The sequence below is a fragment of the Dermacentor albipictus genome, chromosome 3, assembly GCF_038994185.2.
Source record: "Dermacentor albipictus isolate Rhodes 1998 colony chromosome 3, USDA_Dalb.pri_finalv2, whole genome shotgun sequence".
Classification (NCBI taxonomy): Eukaryota; Metazoa; Arthropoda; class Arachnida; order Ixodida; family Ixodidae; genus Dermacentor; species Dermacentor albipictus.
Window position 1 is genome coordinate 68,621,110 of NC_091823.1, and position 18,222 is coordinate 68,639,331.

The window sequence follows — 18,222 nt, forward strand, 5'->3', positions numbered from 1 at the left end:
GAGAGAGAGAATAACTTTATTGAATCGGGGAAATGGGGATAGGGGATTAGGAGCTTGATGGGTGGTGCCCCAAGTCCAGGGCTCCACTGGCTTCTGCCGCTAACCGAACGTGACCAAGAAGGGCCTTCTGCACCTTCGGGTCTGAGCTGGCGAGTTGTGCCTCCCATTGCTCCAGTGTGTTGGTTAGATTATACCTAACTAAGTAGGCATTTAAATTTGGCGGTCTATTTTGGCATCCCCATGAGATGTGGTACAAAGACGGTGGTGAGTCGCTACACCACGGACAGGCACGCCCGTACATCGTTGGGAAAATTTTGCTTAATCTAACTATCGCTCGGGTTCGCTCGCGTTCGAGAATGTACAAAAACAGCATTCGCTCCACGCGTCCAATCTATACGGAACCCGCGACGACATCCGAGAATTATTCGGATACGGTAGGCCCGCGTTGCGCCGAGCTAAAAAAATTGAAACGTTCACTGACAATCCGGTGGAAAACGGACACCGTCAAAAAGCAAAACAGCGTACGCGCGATAATATCACCAAACTTTAATCCTGTTTGCGGACGGCGGAGGCTCTGCAAGGCTCGGTAGACCGCGCACCCAACAGTTTCCTCTGTGCCGTGGGCGCCTCACGCCCCTTTTCACTGGGGCCGATTCCCGAACGCCGTAGGGTCCACCGTGGGGTAGGGAACCACCGACGGTGGCGGGAAGAGGAACCCCGGGGGAGCGGGCGACCGAATTTCGGGGCCCCCCAGCATCCCGGGAGGAGGCGGAGGCCCTCTGCCGCCCGGAAGAGGCTGCGCAATAAACCCGGGCGGAGGAGGAAACGGAATTCCCGGCATACCCGGGATAAACGGTGGAACCACCGGAGGGGGCGGCGGTCTCGGTGCAGGCATATCCTGCGGCGGCATGGCGATCTTGCGCTTCGACTGGGGCGGCCCCGGCACGTCCGGCTCTTCGAGGGACACCGTCTCCGCCTCGTGGCCGAGCTGCAGCGCCAGTTTCCGCTTCTCGCACTCGATGGCCACACGGCTGGCGAAGTCCTTGATGCCGGACAGTGCCACCACCTGACAACAGAGGGCGATAACAAGAGATCCGCGAGCTGCAGGACCGTGGCTACCTTATAATCAGAAGGGAGAGAGAATAAGACATATTTACAGGAAGACAGCGAGGTCGGCCTCAGAATAAACAAAAAGCCAGGAAACGTACTCTAAAACGCGGCCTATAACACTGTGCGCGTGCTTGCGCGCACGCGCAGGCTGCTATCCGGGGTATTATTTTTACAGCGAAGCTGTTAGTGTGACTAAAACCGCGGAAAAACGTTATTTGCCTGTTTTCACGGTTTCCTGAAAATATAATGGCAGCGTTTACAGCGATAGCAAGGATTAGCTTAACGCTTAGACACTTCGGGCGGTGTGCTAACTATATACGCAAGTGCAAAGTGTTGACGTGACGCAGCACGCAAGGCAGACGCCGCTGGTGAGGTGTAAGATCCCTAGATAAAAAAAAAGCTTATCGTTTTATCTAGGGACCTTAGGTAGAAGGAACAAGGCCCTTACGAGACCAGGCGTCTCGCAACGCTTGCGTGATGAGGCTCGCCAACAGTGGTGTTGCAGGCGTCGTATTTCGGTGGTGCACGAGATGACGATAATATAAACTTTTTTTGAATACGAGAAAGTATCCGAGGATGGGTTGAAGTCTTTATTCCAGGGCTGGCCGCTGCGTCCTTGGCCCGCTCGACCAGGAGGCATTGATAATCTGGGTGCGAGGTGAGCAGCGCAGTTTCCCAGGTCCCCAATGAAGGCGAAGGAGGGAGGGAGGAAGGGCATTGTATTTGCAAGCCCACGTGACGTGGCATAGAATGACCTATTCCGAGCAATGTGGACAGCTAGCTGGTTATGTGACGGGATAGAATTTGTGGAGGACGGCGAGGTGCCTGTGTGTGTGGGCTTGTAGCTGGCGCCAGATCACGGCATCTTCCCGCATCAGGCTCCGGTATGAAGGGGTGAATCTGAAGCCCTGACTTCGTTAACGAGTGAGGATTTCTGAGTATTGGTTAGGTTGTGGAACTAATTTGGGGACGTTGGTGTCATCTGTTGATGTGGCATCCGGTATGTGCAGGCTCGGGCTACGGCATGGGCTTGCCAGTTTGCAGCTACCGGTTCGTGGCCAGGGATCCAGATGAGCTTCGCTTCTGATATAGGGGTCTTGAAGCCTGCTAAGATGCGCAGAACGCATGGCGAGGCGTTGCCGAGACGGAATTGTCGCAGGCGAATTTTGGAGTTGGCGACGACTAGGGTGATGTGACCGACGGGAAGCTATAAGCTTTGTTAGGTCAACGTTTACTGTTAATTCCGCTCAAACCAGTGCACAGACACAGCATCTCAGCAGGTACACTATAAGCACACCTGTGTACACGTGCGCGCAACGCTCATGGGCTCTATTCTGGACACGCATGGCGGCTGCACGGCCGCCATTAGCCGCCATGTTTACTCTCTGATTGGCTGTCGAAAGGTCACGTGTTTTGAAATTTGTGCCGGGAAGCGGAAGTATTGCAAAATGCAATTTTGCGTTTTCATCAAGATGACGAAACGTGACGTGGAGCTGCAAATGTTATGGACTAATACATTTTTTTGGTCCTTGGCAGATATATTGTGATGTTAGCGCTTCAAAAAGAATGTGAGCGGTAGCGTGCAGAAGCCAGTGCAATGCATCTGCAATTGCGCGAATATGTGGTGGCGATTCAAGATATGCGCCATGCCAGCTTGCTGATTGGCTGAAGGGATATCTCATGAGGAGCGTCACAGGAAGGGCTGTTTCGTAAACGTCATTTTGACGATGCGTGACGTTGCGCAGGGCCGCCATTGCTGAGATTTTCCGCCATAATTTTTGCTGCGACGAGCCGCGCGAATTATGCTAATGGGCAGCCATATGCAATGGCAGCCGAGAGGAATGCGTATCGCCACATTTTCCCCGTCGTTTGGCGCCACGAAAATATTTTGTTCATAACGCGTGCTCATAGTATTTGCATCGCTCTCGGGTGGTGTTGGCATTTGTGTTTGGGGCCATTGTTTTTTAAAAGAACGCGTTTATACGAAATAATATTGGTTGAATATAGCAAACTTTCAGCAATGTTGTCCACTTTTCACTGCTGCATTTCTATTGTAATCGAGATTAATGCCTTTTCGCACAATCAGACGTTATGACAACGGCCTCTTTCTAATTTATAAAAAGAAATGTACGCAAGGTGGCGCCTTGAAGTTTCCTCCCGCGGTGCGAGTAACTAGCGAAATGAACAAGAGATGGCAGCGCCGGCGCTTGCGTCGCGCTAGTGGTTATCTCTGGCGCCCGCAACGCTATCGGTGATATTCGGCCGTTTCTGAGCCAGCCGAGTCGGGCTGAGTCACTTGCGTTTCACGAAATAGCGATAACGTGGCCTAGAACGTGCGCGCATCACCACTGGTAGGTCGCGTATGTTGTCTCAAGCAAGGAAACAAGGGCATTGGCGCCAACATGCGATGACTCATTGCATTTTCCGGGGACACGCATCCTAGCTATTGAAGCAGACGACGGCTTGTACGCAGCAGACGACGGAAGCGCGAAGCGTTTTCGACGGAACAATCATACGCTTTGAGATAGCTGCTTTATTTTTACTGCGGAGGAAAACTGTTTTGCTTTACCGATAACGCTACATTCAGTGCCTTCATTTCAGTTTCTTAGGCGAAACGTCAAGTTGGCGTCACGCTACGTAAGCAAAACTGGGCCACCGGCGCCATTTTGTTTGCGTCGCGCCTACGTCACGCACCGAAGAAAATGGCGGAATGTCCAGAATAGCGCCCCATGTCAGCAGCGGAATGCAGAACACTGTCCTCGCTCCGCCACCGAGCGTAGCGTCCACTTCGCTTCTTCGTTTTGTTGCGATCGCAATTATACGGACGCCGACGGTTTCGTTTGCTCTCGTACCGGGCACTGTCAAGATGTGGCGCCGTAAGGCGGCGCTATGTTCACGGTGGCGGTTACAGTGTACTAGAAGAGTGGCGGTGCTCCTTATCGCGCCACGTTTCTCAGACGCCTTCAGCGCAACGCTGAACCATGTTATCGTGATAGAGTATTACATCGGGACGACGCTCCTTTGTTATTTTGTACTTTACACACACGTGGTGAGACCGCAGTGCCGCACACTAACGACATTCCCCGCACGGAGTAACGACCGTCATTAACGCCTGATGAATTACAATGCCTACCACCTATTCACAGGTGGTTTTTCATGGCAGAGCTAACATGCGTAGAGCAGCGAAAAGCCTAAACTCTTCTTCGTCGTCTCCAAGGCTAGCATCCATCAATGTCCTCTTCTTCCCACATTACAGACTGTGACATCACCCCCGGCGGAAAAAGCACCTTGTTGATGCGGCTCATTAGTCCGAGAAAGGTACGGTTTGAGGCGGCTGACGTGGATGATGTCAGAGAGAGGTGAAGGCACGGTGGCATCCAGTGGAGACACTTTATATGTGACAGGAGTCACCTGGCGGAGGATACGGTAGTATCGGCCGTAGTATTGGTCGTAGTATCGCGAGAGAAGTTTCTCCGAAAGACCAACACGCCGAGTTGGAGACCAAACTAGCACAAGAGCACCTGGTTCGTATTCCACGTCATGATTGCACTGGTCGTAACGGCACTTCTGGCATGTCCGTGGAGCAGAAAGACGAATGCGGGCAATCTGGCGTGCTTGAGTCGCTGTGGCTATGACATCCCGAGTGTACTCTGTCGGCGAGTCGAGTATGGTCAAAAGAAGAGTCTCGAAAGGTAAAGTCGGTTCACGGCCGAATAGGAGATAGAAGGGTGAGCAGCCAGCTGTGTCGTGGCGCGAGGAATTGTAAGCGAACGTAACAAATGGTAGAGCAGAGTCCCAGTCGCGATGATCGGAGGAAACGTGCATTGCTAGCATGTCGGTTAATGAGCCGTTCAGGCGTTCGGTAAAACCGTTAACTTGAGGATGGTAAGCGGTAGTAAGCTTGTGTTTAGTAGCACATGATCGAAGTAAATCATCGATGACTTTGGCAGGAAAGTATCTTCCACAATCGCTGAGAAGTTTATGAGGTGCACCATGGTGTAAGATAACGCCGTAAAGCAAGAAGTCAGTGACGTCTGTAGCGCAACAGGTCGGTAGGGCTTTAGTAATGGCATATAATAGTAACATACATAAGGTAAGTAAAATTAAAAGCATAGTTTTACTAACGTGCGCGAAATTGTAGCCTGTATGTCACTTAAAAACAATTATTGGAACAGCTACAAAACATTAAGAAGTCAACAAGGTGTTTTGATAGGTTGTTGAAGGGATACCGGCTCTGTCTTTCTCGGACATGGTTTTCACTGACAGTACTCTCCCACCACGCCTTCAAGTTCATCGATAAAGGCATTTCGCCTGTTATAATACTGCTGCAGTGGTTCCACAAATAGCGGAACTGTGTGCTTTCTCCCATTTGTTTTCTCCCATTTGCTTTCTCTCAAAGCAGCAAAGTTATAGCAAAGCAAGTAGATTGCCTACTAACCTTAAATATCAGTCGAAGTAGAACGTACAGCAGCAAGACCGTGCTTTGTTCTTCCTGAAAAAAAAAAGATAACACGAAACAAAGATAAGATTCCACAGCTAAACAAGTTTTTGAGCCGATATGCAAAATGTTCGTCGTACACATCGAGCACAGCAAGAAGCAAAACAGTAGCCGATATTACATGAAATTTTCGGAACAGCCGCGAGTTTTTATGATACTTATTATGATGTTGAAGCCGCGCTCATAAACTGAAATTTGTGGTTCTGACGCGTGCAAAGACCCTCTTATTCACGCTGTGGCAACAGTGTGATTATGACTCCGTAAAACTTCCGCTTATGCATTTTTGATAGTCAAATTTAAGTTAGTCAAGGAAAACGAAATATTTTGTCCCATAGTATACTATAACCACATGTTCTTGGTGTGTTCAGATATAAAGAAGGTACCCCATGCGTCGAGCTCATGCATTTCGCTTTTTCTGATGCACTTGGCAGTAAAATTCACTTGTCAAACATTCCACGTTTGTAGAAAAGAGGGTGCCAATTGGAGAGTTCTAGATATTTATACGGTAGGCTATCATAACTTGTTCTGCTCCCAAGAAGAACTGGTTCATGCAGACGGCTTAACCTGAATTCATTTGGGAACTCTGTTTGTAAACATATATATAGTGCGTATCGAATACCAGTGCCTGTATTTAAAGACCGTCTTTGACGTATAAGCTCTATGTGCAATTCTTCCTCACCGAGATGATCGTATACCTGCCAATGCCAGGACACTGTTGTGCAGGTAAATACCGCCCTAATTTGTCCAATGACATTCAACTCCGGCATCCACCAGAGTGCGCGCAGGTAGCGTTCGAAATTTCCATTAGAGAAAGAAAGAGAGTCAACTTTATTGAGAAAAGGCAAAAAAAAAATGTAGGTGGAGTGCCTAGTCAAGGGCGCCACTGGATTGAGCGGATTTGCATTAGACTTGAGTGCAATGAGAATCCTGAGTTAAGGCGCAGTGAGCATCTAGCCTGCGCGTCGACACATGTGTGTCTTACACGCATTTCCCATGTGCAACAACGCTGGATTCCTCATTGTGTATATAGGGTGGAAGATGTGGTGTTCGGGGTCACGCATACGAACGGTTTGCCCTCAGGTGTGCGATACACCGCCGGCTAACGAGTAAAGATCTGAGAGTTCAAAGGTGTGACTGAAGCACCAGATACCACTCTAATAATTCAATACTATTCATTCCGATGATCCCCGCCGCTCTTTCACACGTTTTGCAACCATGCGGGGCCTTCTCGAGATGGGGAGCCAGAAAAAAACCTGCCAGACCCCAACGTTCGTATGCTCCCAGGGCAGTCGCAGGAGCCACGTAAATGAAATTCTGTCAAATCTCTGCAGCGCTCCAAGTTCGAAGATGAGAGTGCTCCGAGCTGGAGCGCGAACGTAAAGCGCACCGCCGGAAAGCTCTAGAGCGCTTAATGGCGAGCATTTTAATGTACCATAAATTAAACTTTACCATTTCGCTTGCAATCCTCGTAAAGCAGTACTGCCGCGCTCCATACGATTGTGTGAGACGATGTGTGTCTCCAGACTGACACAATATCGTGGCCAGCTATATTTAAAAGCGAAGCTTTTCTTTGCTAACCTTGCCGGGTTTTTTGACCATGGATGCTGCGGCCTAGTTGTTTTCATGTCTAATAGGCCAGCCAATCACAGCGGAGTACTCGGGACGCGCTCGCTGCTATGTTACTTGCACCACCACCAGATGGCGCTCGTCTCCGCGCATCCGTGGAAGCGGTGGCGCCAGTCGTTGGGAAGAGAAAAAAAGAACCAGAAAGCTCGACTTCGCGCATCCGCGGCAGCGGTTCGCGAAGCTTTGCTGTATATAGATTCCAACTCGTTGGATGCGCTGCACTTTTTTTTTTCTTCGGAAAACAAGCGAGGACGAGCATTCTGCGACGAGGCATGTCGTTAAATGTGTCCATCGCGGAGAAAATAATTCGCTTAACATTTGGCACTTTGTGAAGACGGCAGTCGACAACATTTTCTCGAGGCTCCCAGCTGTTCCGGACAACTCACCGTAAGTCGGTAGGCTTCGTGGTCGACAATGGTAGACTGGTAGTCGCTGACCTGCGCAGCAAGTCAGAAGTTCGTTTATTCGTCACAGCAACAAAGTAAGTAGTAGTCTTAATTAAACCTGCATGTCTCTTTTTTTTTCACAAGTGCTCCCCTCTACTTTCAGTTCAGTGGACGCCTAATCGGAGCCTTCCTGTGTTTCCGATGGAACAGAACAGGGAAAGTACCGTTCCTAAAACCACTAACAGATTAGTTTCCCGGTATAGTAAATTACTTTAACCAAGAACGACTTTATCGTATATGGTCAAAGCGACGTAGAAGTAACCAAGCGCATGGCGACATTACTTTTCAATTTTCACATCAGCTTCTCGTGACGTCATAAGTTGTGGCGACATCCACCGAAGCTAGTTGTTTATTAACAGAAAAGGCTATTTTGCATTAGAAAGCAACCAGAAATTAAACCAGCAATCCACTGTAAACTTTTCTCGTTTTAAGGCAGCAAACATGCATGAAGATACCACGGAGTTCACAGTGGCAGTTTTGTGAAATGGAAGAAATAGTCCATCAATACTGCGAATTCCTGAATTGACTTGCTGAGTAACTCATCCGGCGGCAAGCCTTACGCAAGACATTCAGAAAAAAAGTCTGACATTCATGTATATTTTTGTTTTAGCTTTCGCAAATAAATAATGTTTTTTTTATTATTTGAGGTTACGCATTATCGCCGTACCGCCGTATCACCGCACTTCCAGTGCTTAGAGGGAACGTTACAAAGTTCGAAAGCATCTGGTGAAAGTCGAATGTCTGCGCATCGCTTCCCCATAAGTTTTACTACATACGAACACTCCTGCTGCCAGCTAGTAGCCGTTCCTACCATTCTGGATGTTTCTTTTTTTTTTTTTGCACAGCTACCATGCAACATGCCATGGATTTGCACTATATAAAGGAGCCCATAGCCGCTCGCTACTGGTTTTACGCCACCTTTTAGACTCCTCGACAAGCAGTTGCCTTCCATTAAGTCTGCGAGGTTTTCTTTTTAGTTTTTTTTTGGGGGGGGGGGAGGGGGGGCAAAGATTTCGATGCCTCTCCCACTTTTTGTGTGCTGCATTGCCGAGTAACCAACTTGGGTCATTGGGTATGTGCAGCCGGGACACTCGGACATACTCTCTCTCTCTCCTGGCCAATCCCCCACATTATACTTGACACCGTGAAACAGCAATTATAGAGGCCTTAAATGTGTTTACATATACTATACGTCGTACTTTTCTGTTCATACACCTCGCATCAACATTCGACCCTCGGCAAGCATCGTACACCGGCTTCGGCCACGTGACAGAGGGAGCTAACAGCTACAGGCAACGAGGCCGTGTGCCTGCCATCCGCTACCCCCGTTTCTACCTGGTTAACTCTAACAAGGTTCGCGTCATTTAGAATTTTTGGATGAGTAGATTTTTTTTAATATCACCGAGTGTGTGGCACGCGTTTCTTTTTTTTTTTAAGCAATTTCTAGTAGAAGACATTGCGTAGGCGCAGAAGATAAAAATCCGGCTAGAACTTATTCTAGAAATTTATCTAGAAAATGGTCCTTGCTGTCATTCCCTGTTATAGCTGCCTACTTTGACCAAATAAAACCTTCTACGCACCTGCTCTCTCGGGGCTCGCACGGAGGATTCGGTCTCGTTGTCGTGTGGACCCTTCTCGGCGGGCGTCGCTGGCGTGAATGGCGACCGGAGCTCTGGCGCCGCATCGAGCCTTTGGACAGATTTGCCGTACACGTGCTGCGATGAAATTTGTTGGCGAATTCAGTCCGGCAGGATCAAGAGGCAGTGGCAATGCCAGAGATTGCTCGGAATAAACAAACTCGATGCGACAAGAGCATAAGAAGTCTCGTTTCTTGCAGAAGTCATAAGATTGCAGCACAGCATATTGCGAAAGTTAAATAACCCCAAGACGAAGTGTTCGCAGGAAAACGGAGACTTGATGGGATCAAACAAGTGGTCGAACGAGAGGCTTCGCCCTGTTGTCGAAACGTCGCTCAAGCCTGAGACTGTTGATCAAGCACTGTTGATCGCTAAATTTCTAATAGGAAGGCGCTGGGCGCACCCCGATTATTCGGTGAAGCCAACACCAAGAATAGATTTTTTTTTTCCTAATGTCGTTCAATTTTTCTTGTGGTAATATGGGCCGGTGACATATTCAGCTATATAAGAGCTTTTCTTTGGTTCACTACATTTGCACTGGCTATAACGAATATCTACGGCACGGCTCCAGTCTATTACACGTCCTGCCGAGGACGAACGAAAGGCGAATAGGGAAGCGCGTGGCCGATGGCTCAGCTTGTATGCTCCTCCTGCCATTCTCCATCGGAGAAATGCGCTGGCACCCGGTTTATAATTAAAGAAACCGGATGCTTGGTTCATTTACTTTAGACTTTATTGGCGCAGCAGCCTCACATATATAACGTGCGAGAGCCAGATATACGAGTTCTTTAACACATAAGATCGATCACAAGCGTTAGAAGATCGGAAGCTTAAGTGGCTTCGCCTGGGAGCAAGAGATCTCGTAGGACGTCTATTTCTTGCAGCTACTTAAACGTGTGTGTTTTTTTAAGGAATTAATAATTCAACACCTTGTAACAATGGAGAATGCAAAGGTATGTACATGCGGTATCTGTATAATATGCCAGGGCGCCTGTGAATTTCATTTTCAGAGAAGTAACTTAATATGTGCACAGTGGTTAACAGCTATTGGCATGCTCTATGAATGATAATCTTTCGTCTAACAGGGGGTCCTACGGGCGAGCGTTGCATGTCCGCTTCTCAGGCGATGAAAACACACTTCGCATAAGCGCCCCCTATGCCTGAAACTTCCCCATTCACTTGATAAAGCTGTGACTATGAAGATTATTATGAGTTTATTTGCCTCATTCCGTCTTGCTGGATCAGTTGACGTTAGCACTTAAGTGTAGACAGCATTCTTGAAGAGGACTCGTGGCAGGTCAATGTTGGCATCTTTCCTCATCATGTGTTTGCTATTTGTGTTGGTGCCCTGCCGGTGAGGTTTCCAGGTTCACTGTGGAAATGCGAAAGCCCACGTCGCTCCGCCCACTTCTCATATACCTGTCGCAGCAACGTCTGCTCAGTCGCGACAGTCTCAAACAAGGGCCAGAACAGGCCGTCTAACTTGCACTTTATTGCCATGTTGTCACGAACTGCAGTATACACTGCGGCTGTAGAAAAAATTATAGACGATGCCACCAACATCGCCGAGCTCGGCATTGTGCATGCGTAAGTTAAATTTAAGCGCACGCTGCCTTCCGCGAGCGTAGTGGCTCAGTCTATTAACTACAAGCTAAACTGGCGTGCCCCTACCACCACCTAAACACCAAGCTAAATGCTTCGAGGCTCGATCCCAACTAAGTATGAACTTTCTTCATACATGAGGAGAGCGGTGCCGGCGTCTGCGATTGGTCCACTCAGGTTGCAGTTGCTCCTCGATGATCGCGGCGGAGTAAAACAGGCGCTGAAAGTGCCGCCAGAACAGACCCTCACTGAAGAAGATTTGGCGTAGCGATGTCGTCTATGTGTCTGCAAGGCTCGAAGGCTCGACAGTAGTAGTAATAAACTTTATTTAAAGTAATTTAAGTGAACCTTGTCCTTGAGGGAGGGGCCCTTAGTCTATGGTTCCTGTGTCCTTGGCTGCCAAGCAAGCCCTGTTCACAAGCTGTCGCCGGTCATCCAGGCTAGAGCTGAGCAGCGCGGCCTCCCATTTCGGCTGGCTGGGTTTGGGACGGTGGGAACCACGTGATTTTTTTGGCACCCCAGGTAATATGGTATAAAGTCCCGTATTTGCCACAAAAAAGGGCATGTACTGTTGTATTGTGCGAGGTATCATTGGTGTAGTAAACTTAAGTGTCTCTACACGTGTTCGTCTGCAGTCGCCACCAGACGACGTGCCTTCTCTCTCGTTAGCTTATTATGAAGTGAAGATAGCCTACTTGTTCCTAATAGGTAGTATTGTGTTACTTCTGCCTACTGTGTCAGCGGATGGCACGTATCCAAAACCCCGTCACCTGTACGTGTGTCGTCTGCCGATGCTCGGAGTGTACTCGCTCGAGCTACAGCATGAGCTCGCCGATTACCGGGCGCGAACTCGTAGTCAGGGGTCCATACTACCTTGACTCGATCCAGTTTGTCTCGCTATGTTGGCAGTAGTGTGTGTGCCGTCTATGATTGGTGTTCGGGTCGCTGCGGATGGCAACAAGGGCAATCGCAGCCTCTTCCACTTCTACCGAGCTGGATGTTCTAATGAACGTTGTGACGAGAATATTAATCACCTGGTCTACGCGCCGATAGGTGACGACCAGTGCGGCTCGTATTCTGCCGCGACCGTGTATCTGACAGCCGGGTGATTGGCAACGATATACTGCCCAGAAGGAATGCAAAACGACAGCGACAATTAATTAGACCTGATGAGGGAGCTCAGAGCTCAGCGCCATGAAGCTGAACGTCAGAAATCACATTCGACTGCTGCTACTAACAAATACCTCGAGACGCACTTCATTATCACTCTTTCAGTGCGATGTTCGGCGTATAGGATCGGCGGCAGTTCCTAATCCATAACCTAGGAAGAAATAAATTGACATGATTGATTGCTTCATCAAAGCATTTGCCTTTACTCGCCCGAAAAGATTACAAAATAAATCCATGCATGAATTATCGAAACATCATTGAAGCCTTAAGCAGGGTGTCTTCAGAGTCTTGCTTACATCCACTGCATTTCAGCGATCCACGTGCACTTACGGACCATTCAGTGGGAGAAGAAAGCCATTCGCTTACTTAAAGGTGCCCTGAATCACTTTTTATCGAAGAGGAGAAATGCATTTGAAGTTAAAATAGGCTATTTCAGAAATATTTTGCTCCGAAAAGTACTTCAATGCGTTCAGCAGGAGGTTAACGTAGACGCCACTACTTCCGATTTTCGTACCTTCGACGCCCTAACCGTAAGCCAAACGCGGTTCTCCTAGGCGAGCCGCAGTGCGTTCAGCCAGTCGACTCGTGGAGGCAGCCCTCGGCGGCCACGGTAACTAAGCTAAGTAGCAGACCGCAGCTACCAATAGCAGCCGCGTATGGGGCTCCACTTTATTACAAAATAAAGCGTCCAGAACAGACTGAGGAGCAGGCTTCGGTTGAAAAAAAGGCGTTTGAGATGAAGGTGACTTCGCACTCCGCCTGCCTTGTCTAATTTGTTCACAGCCACGTACGCTATCAGCGGACTGTGTTATCTCGCCAAGCGTGAGGGGTCGCCCAGGACCCCTTTATCTTCGATGGTTTCTGCGTGATTTTTTTTTTTTCTGTAGGGGTCTTATAGCCAATTCCTTTAGGACAGAAACGCTGAATAAATTAAGAATTGCATGCTACTGAAAGCAAAATTGTTTTATAAAGCTTCAGCGTAAAAGTGGTTCCAAATAAATTTCGAAATAAACTCAAGTTCTCCTCTTTTTGAAGCCGTATCTAAATATGCGTCGATTCCACATCCAATCTATGTCATAGTTCAGCGCCCGCAAGTTGGCAGCCACTGTGGAAGTAGCTGATCGGCTCTACGAGCCGCGTTTTCTTTACCTTTTTTGTCTGTATGAATTAAGGTCCCAAGTTCCGCGAGGTGTACTTTCGATAGAGGAGTATTGCATTAGCTACAATCAAGCGGGAAACCATGAAAGAGCAGTACGAGATGAGCAAACAACGCTTTACGTACCTTCGTTGTGCGCAGGCACAGGTTAAATAAGTGCGCGGTGTCTCACTCAGAATATACTCTACTTGTTGCTTGATGTTCCGTTTCGAACTTCATTTTTTTTTATTATACGCAGAGAACAGTCATGCAAAATCCAGAAGACGGTGAAGTGAAAGCAGCAGCTCATCTTATTGCACACTTTTGCGTTTGCGAAATCCAGGCCGAATTAATTCTCGCCGGCGGCTCCTAACAGCCGGCACCAGACGGCACTTTGTCATGGTGAGTTTTCACACTGTCGTCGGATCGGGTGGACGCTAGGCCCACTTCACCTGCTTGAAATTTTCTCACCAATCGCAATATGCCAATGACGGAATTGAAATAGAATTGATTTACGTCATCGCGCGGGCAAATTTTTATGAGACGATTAGTAATAGCTCTAGCTGTTAAAATATGAGCAACAATGTTTGAGACCGGGCTAGCTGGTGTTCCATGTTACTACGAATTACAGCACACAAAGTTATTCGATCTTAAGTTGACGCCTTCCTTCAATCACATATGCTGGCAATATGCGCTGCGTGCTAAGAAACCATCCTTGCCGTATAACTCGTCGCTCAATAAGTTAGCAAAAAGGGTAATTATAAACGCTTGTCCCTGGAACGAGATAAACAAGTCTTGCAAGCACTGTGTTCAGCAAAGTTTCGATACACAGGTTCGTATCGGTTAAAACATGGTGGGTACCCGAAGACGCTGCTCATTTCGGTAGCTCGAGCACTGCTAAGCAAGTTCACACATTCTAACGAGTATGGGCCACAACCAGCCACTCCGCCGCGGTAGTTTTGCCGTCATATCCCTATTTGCATAATGTATCACGCCGTTTGAAGAGGACAGGAAAGAGAGCAGGGGTTCAAATCGTTTTTATTTATTTATTTGTTTTTTCTGCTCCAAACAAGTTGATGCAGATCTCTAGGTTGACATGTCCGGTGAACAAAAGAAGACAGAAATTACAATTTAAGGCACAGAAACCGATCATTACATTGACGTAAAGCGGTGGTATACGATATCCCCTTGTCATGTGGTAAAAAAAACATTGGGCAAACGAGCAGGCGTCTTAACGTGCATCTCCAAGAACACAAGCAAAAAGTTCAGAAAAGAAGGGCCGGTTTCTTAGTGCTGCACTGTTCGGATTGCAGATGCGCCCCGCGCTTTGAAGGCACCACAATAATCGGAAAGCACGTGATTGTTCAAACTAGAATCATTAACGAATCAGCGGTCGTTGCTAAGCATGGCGCTGTTAGCGAGCTTCCAATCACTCTATTGCGAAAAGTCTTTTTTTTTTAATTGCCTGGAAAGTGGCACGCCCACTTAGGGTGTTTCACGGTCGGCGTATAGTCACGTACTAGTTAGCAGGATTTGTTTTTCTCTCTTTTCCTTCGGGATTATAAATTTCACGTGTGTGCATATGTTACTCTCGGAAAATAAATATATAAGAACAGTTAGAAGTCCGCGCTTGTAGCGATAAGTGGTAGTAAAATATTACCGCTGACGAATAACAGAAGTCGCGACCTTGCCGTTAGAGACGTGCTGCGTTTCATTTGTTCTTGGTAGTACGAAACATTACTGTGTAACGCAACACAGCTGAACTAGACGAGACAACTTTAAAAATTAAATTCAGGGGTTATGCGTGCCAAATCCACTATATGATAATGAGACACGCCGTAGTGGAAGGGGGGGGGGGGCGCTCCGGAATAATTTCGACCACTTGGGGTTCTTTAACGTGCACCCAATGCACGCTGCACGGGCTTTTTTTGCAATTTGCCCCTATCGAAAGGCGGCCGCCGCGGCCGGGATTCGATCCTGCGAACCTCGTGCGTAGCAGAGCAACGCCAAAGCCACTAAGCAACCACGGCGGGTTACGAGTGAACTGTAACGTCTTCTCGTGCACACATCACTAAATACCATGAAACGTTGTATTGTATGCGCATACCTTGTCAGTAAACGTGCAACACCTTATAGGTATAACAGTAACCAATGCGCCTATAGCTCAATGAGTACCAAGCTGAAGTTTAAGGTACTGAGAACGCTTAAGGTGTAGTAGCCTCGTGAACGAGTCAAAACAGGGCCATCCTGCGGTATATACGATGAACATATGTCTACTGACCACATGTTACATGTTGATGATCACATGTTTACTTACATATAATGGCTTCTCTGTCAGCACTGTGACTTCGATGGGCGCGGGCGTCCTTGCGAGGCCCTGAAAGTAAATTTTACAACGGTCCCTTGAATCGCCCGCGGCATCTTCTTTTGAGCGTCATTCTCTTTGTAATATCTGCTGTTCGTTTCCCTACCCCCAACCCTTCTTTTTTTTTCTTTTTTGCGCGTTCCTTTGCTTTTGATATGTTTCGTTGAAGGAGTACGGACGTAAGATTTCCGACATTTCATGTTTTGCCTAAAGTGAAGGTCCTGTGCTTGGTTACCCAGGAAAAAATGCTGGGACGCCTCAAAGCACCCTGAATTACTCATAGTAATATCTTTTCCACGAGCATGTTTCGTGGTCTAGTTCCCCAGGAAGTGCATCTATTGTGACGTCATGACACTACAGGACATCGCGACGTTTCGGCACTCGCTCCGGTTCTCTTGGTCGTCTCCTTTGCTTCCACTGACTGAGCATAACAGACCAACCTAGCGAGCCGGAGTGAGGGCAAAAAACGCCACGATATCCTGCACCCGCATGACCACCTTTTGTGTCATGACGTCACGACACATACGCCTCCTGGGAAACTAACCCGAAACTGGTTTGTAGAACGTTATACAGTCGAACCCGGATACCAACGCGAACACCTTCATTCCACAAGATGTGTTGGCTTCATCAGAACTTCATTGTAGTTTGACTTGCACTCAAAACTACCCATACAGAACTCAGTAACGGGCCAAAGAGACGTCTTATTCTTAAAAAGTTACGCGCACTACGTTAACTGGCAAAAATTCATGATTGAGCTATATTTAGGTATTTTCCATTTGGCAATGGCTCTACATGGTTGTACAGCTGTCAACGTGGTTGTAAGTAAAGCCCCTGGCTTATCCAGAATACCAAAACGAGATATTAGGCTTAAAGCAGACGATGTCGAGACTACATGGGACAATGCCCGACTCGTTGAGACGCTGCCACGTGACGGTTCATTCCGTTCGTTATAACCGAACTGATCAGGGCATCGGACCGTTAAAAACGAACAGTTCTTTTTAGAGACTCCTTGTGAAACATTTTAGTTGTCGAGGAACTGTTTTTAGTAGCCTAAACATTGCTGTAGTGGAATCGCTATACGTCGGCCCGACTATTACTTATTTAAGGCACTCTGATGCTCACCTGCAGTACTCCTTCTTTTTTTTTTTGGGGGGGGGGGGGGAAGTGTTCGAGCTTTAGTACCTTCATTTTACGCAAAGAGAGTTGTGCAGAAACCATCGACGATGATTGTCATTGTAAGCGAATGGCCGAACGTTCGCGTTCGGAGCCAACGTTACTTCCCGACATTACTAGCAAACGTTACAACGTTACGTTCGGGAACATGTTTCGCAGTGCACCGCGCCTTCATCACCCTTCCAACTCTTCTTGTGTGGGGGCGCGCTGGGGAATCACGTTATAGCACTTATCAAACATATTTCACAATCTTGCACGGCCTAAAGTTTGTTCTTTACAAACAGAGATCCTGCCAAGCTTCTGTTTTTCCTTACAAAAATGGATCTGTCAAGAAAAACAATGACAAGCCGCAATATTGGGGCAACAGAGAAATCAGCAGATTTTCAACAATAATTTTCAGCAGCTAATCACAAAGTCAATTTCACCATATGTTACAAGTAACATTTAGATATGTGTGCTTGGTGCATCATATTCTAAGTATGGACAGCTGGGCTAGTTGGTTGTGATTAGCATTATTAAACATCGTTCCAGAGCACAATTGAACACGGATGAGAAAAGAAAGACAACACGAACGCCGGCGTTCGTGTTGTCTAATTACAACCAACTAGCCCAGCTGTCCATACTTAGCGATATACTTTCTAGTACATTGGGCCCTTTTTCCCCTCACCGGCGTTTGTGTTGTCTTTCTCTTCTCGTCCGTGTTCAATTGTGCGCTGGAACGATGTTTCATAATGCGCATCACATGCATTTGTTTTACTTGAAAACGTAGAAACGTGCGTTGAGGCAATCGCACGTTGAGGCATACACGCAATCACGATCTGTGGGCGCGTGCGCCTGACAGCACGTGCGTATCAAAAACTGATTATATTTGTCGTTCGGCGACGAAAGCGCCCCGCAACTCGATTGCGCTAGAGCGCGTGACCTTACGCGCTCGATGATTGTGTCCTCGGTGAAAAGCTGTAGAAAGCAAAGAAAGCTATTCGCATTAAAACAAGTCTTGCAAGGTTTTGTAGATTGTTCTAGGTGCTATAAAATATCGCCAGAATGGGTCTTCACCCCAGAAGAGTTGGAAGAACGATGCCGAGCCAAGAAAGAATGCCTCCTGCGTGCCGTGAAACGGGGTCGCAAACGGTCATGTTTGGCTATTCGTTTACATCGACAATCGTCGTCGGCGGTTTCCGCATAGTTTTCTGCCGTTTCATGTCGAAAAAACACTGGAGGAAAGAAGAGTGTTCGGAAAGAAGGTTCTGATATCCGGAGATGCTGATAGCGTAAATATACTGCTCAATAATTATTCGAGCGTAAATGGACAGGAAGACAAAAATCTATGCCAGAGGCAGTTCATTGAATCCAGTCAAGCAGAACTTGACAAATGCTCCTTTCAAAGGTTCTGGTAACCGGAGATGCTGATAGCGTAAATATACTGCTCAATAATTATTCGAGCGTAAATGGACAGGAAG

At 47.6% G+C, this 18,222-nt stretch overlaps 1 protein-coding gene across 1 annotated transcript in view; it reads right to left on the minus strand.

Annotated features, from left to right (window-relative positions):
* The window catches only part of LOC135918994 (uncharacterized), a 36,522-nt gene continuing 18,300 nt past the window's right edge, over positions 1-18,222 (minus strand). The window contains exons 8-12 of the mRNA XM_065452724.1: positions 15,542-15,601; positions 9,261-9,395; positions 7,621-7,671; positions 5,549-5,602; positions 1-1,066 (exon numbers count right to left, since the gene is read on the minus strand). Coding sequence (XP_065308796.1) covers positions 641-1,066; positions 5,549-5,602; positions 7,621-7,671; positions 9,261-9,395; positions 15,542-15,601 — 726 coding nt within the window. The 3' untranslated portion in view covers positions 1-640. The remainder of the gene's footprint in view (positions 1,067-5,548; positions 5,603-7,620; positions 7,672-9,260; positions 9,396-15,541; positions 15,602-18,222) is intronic.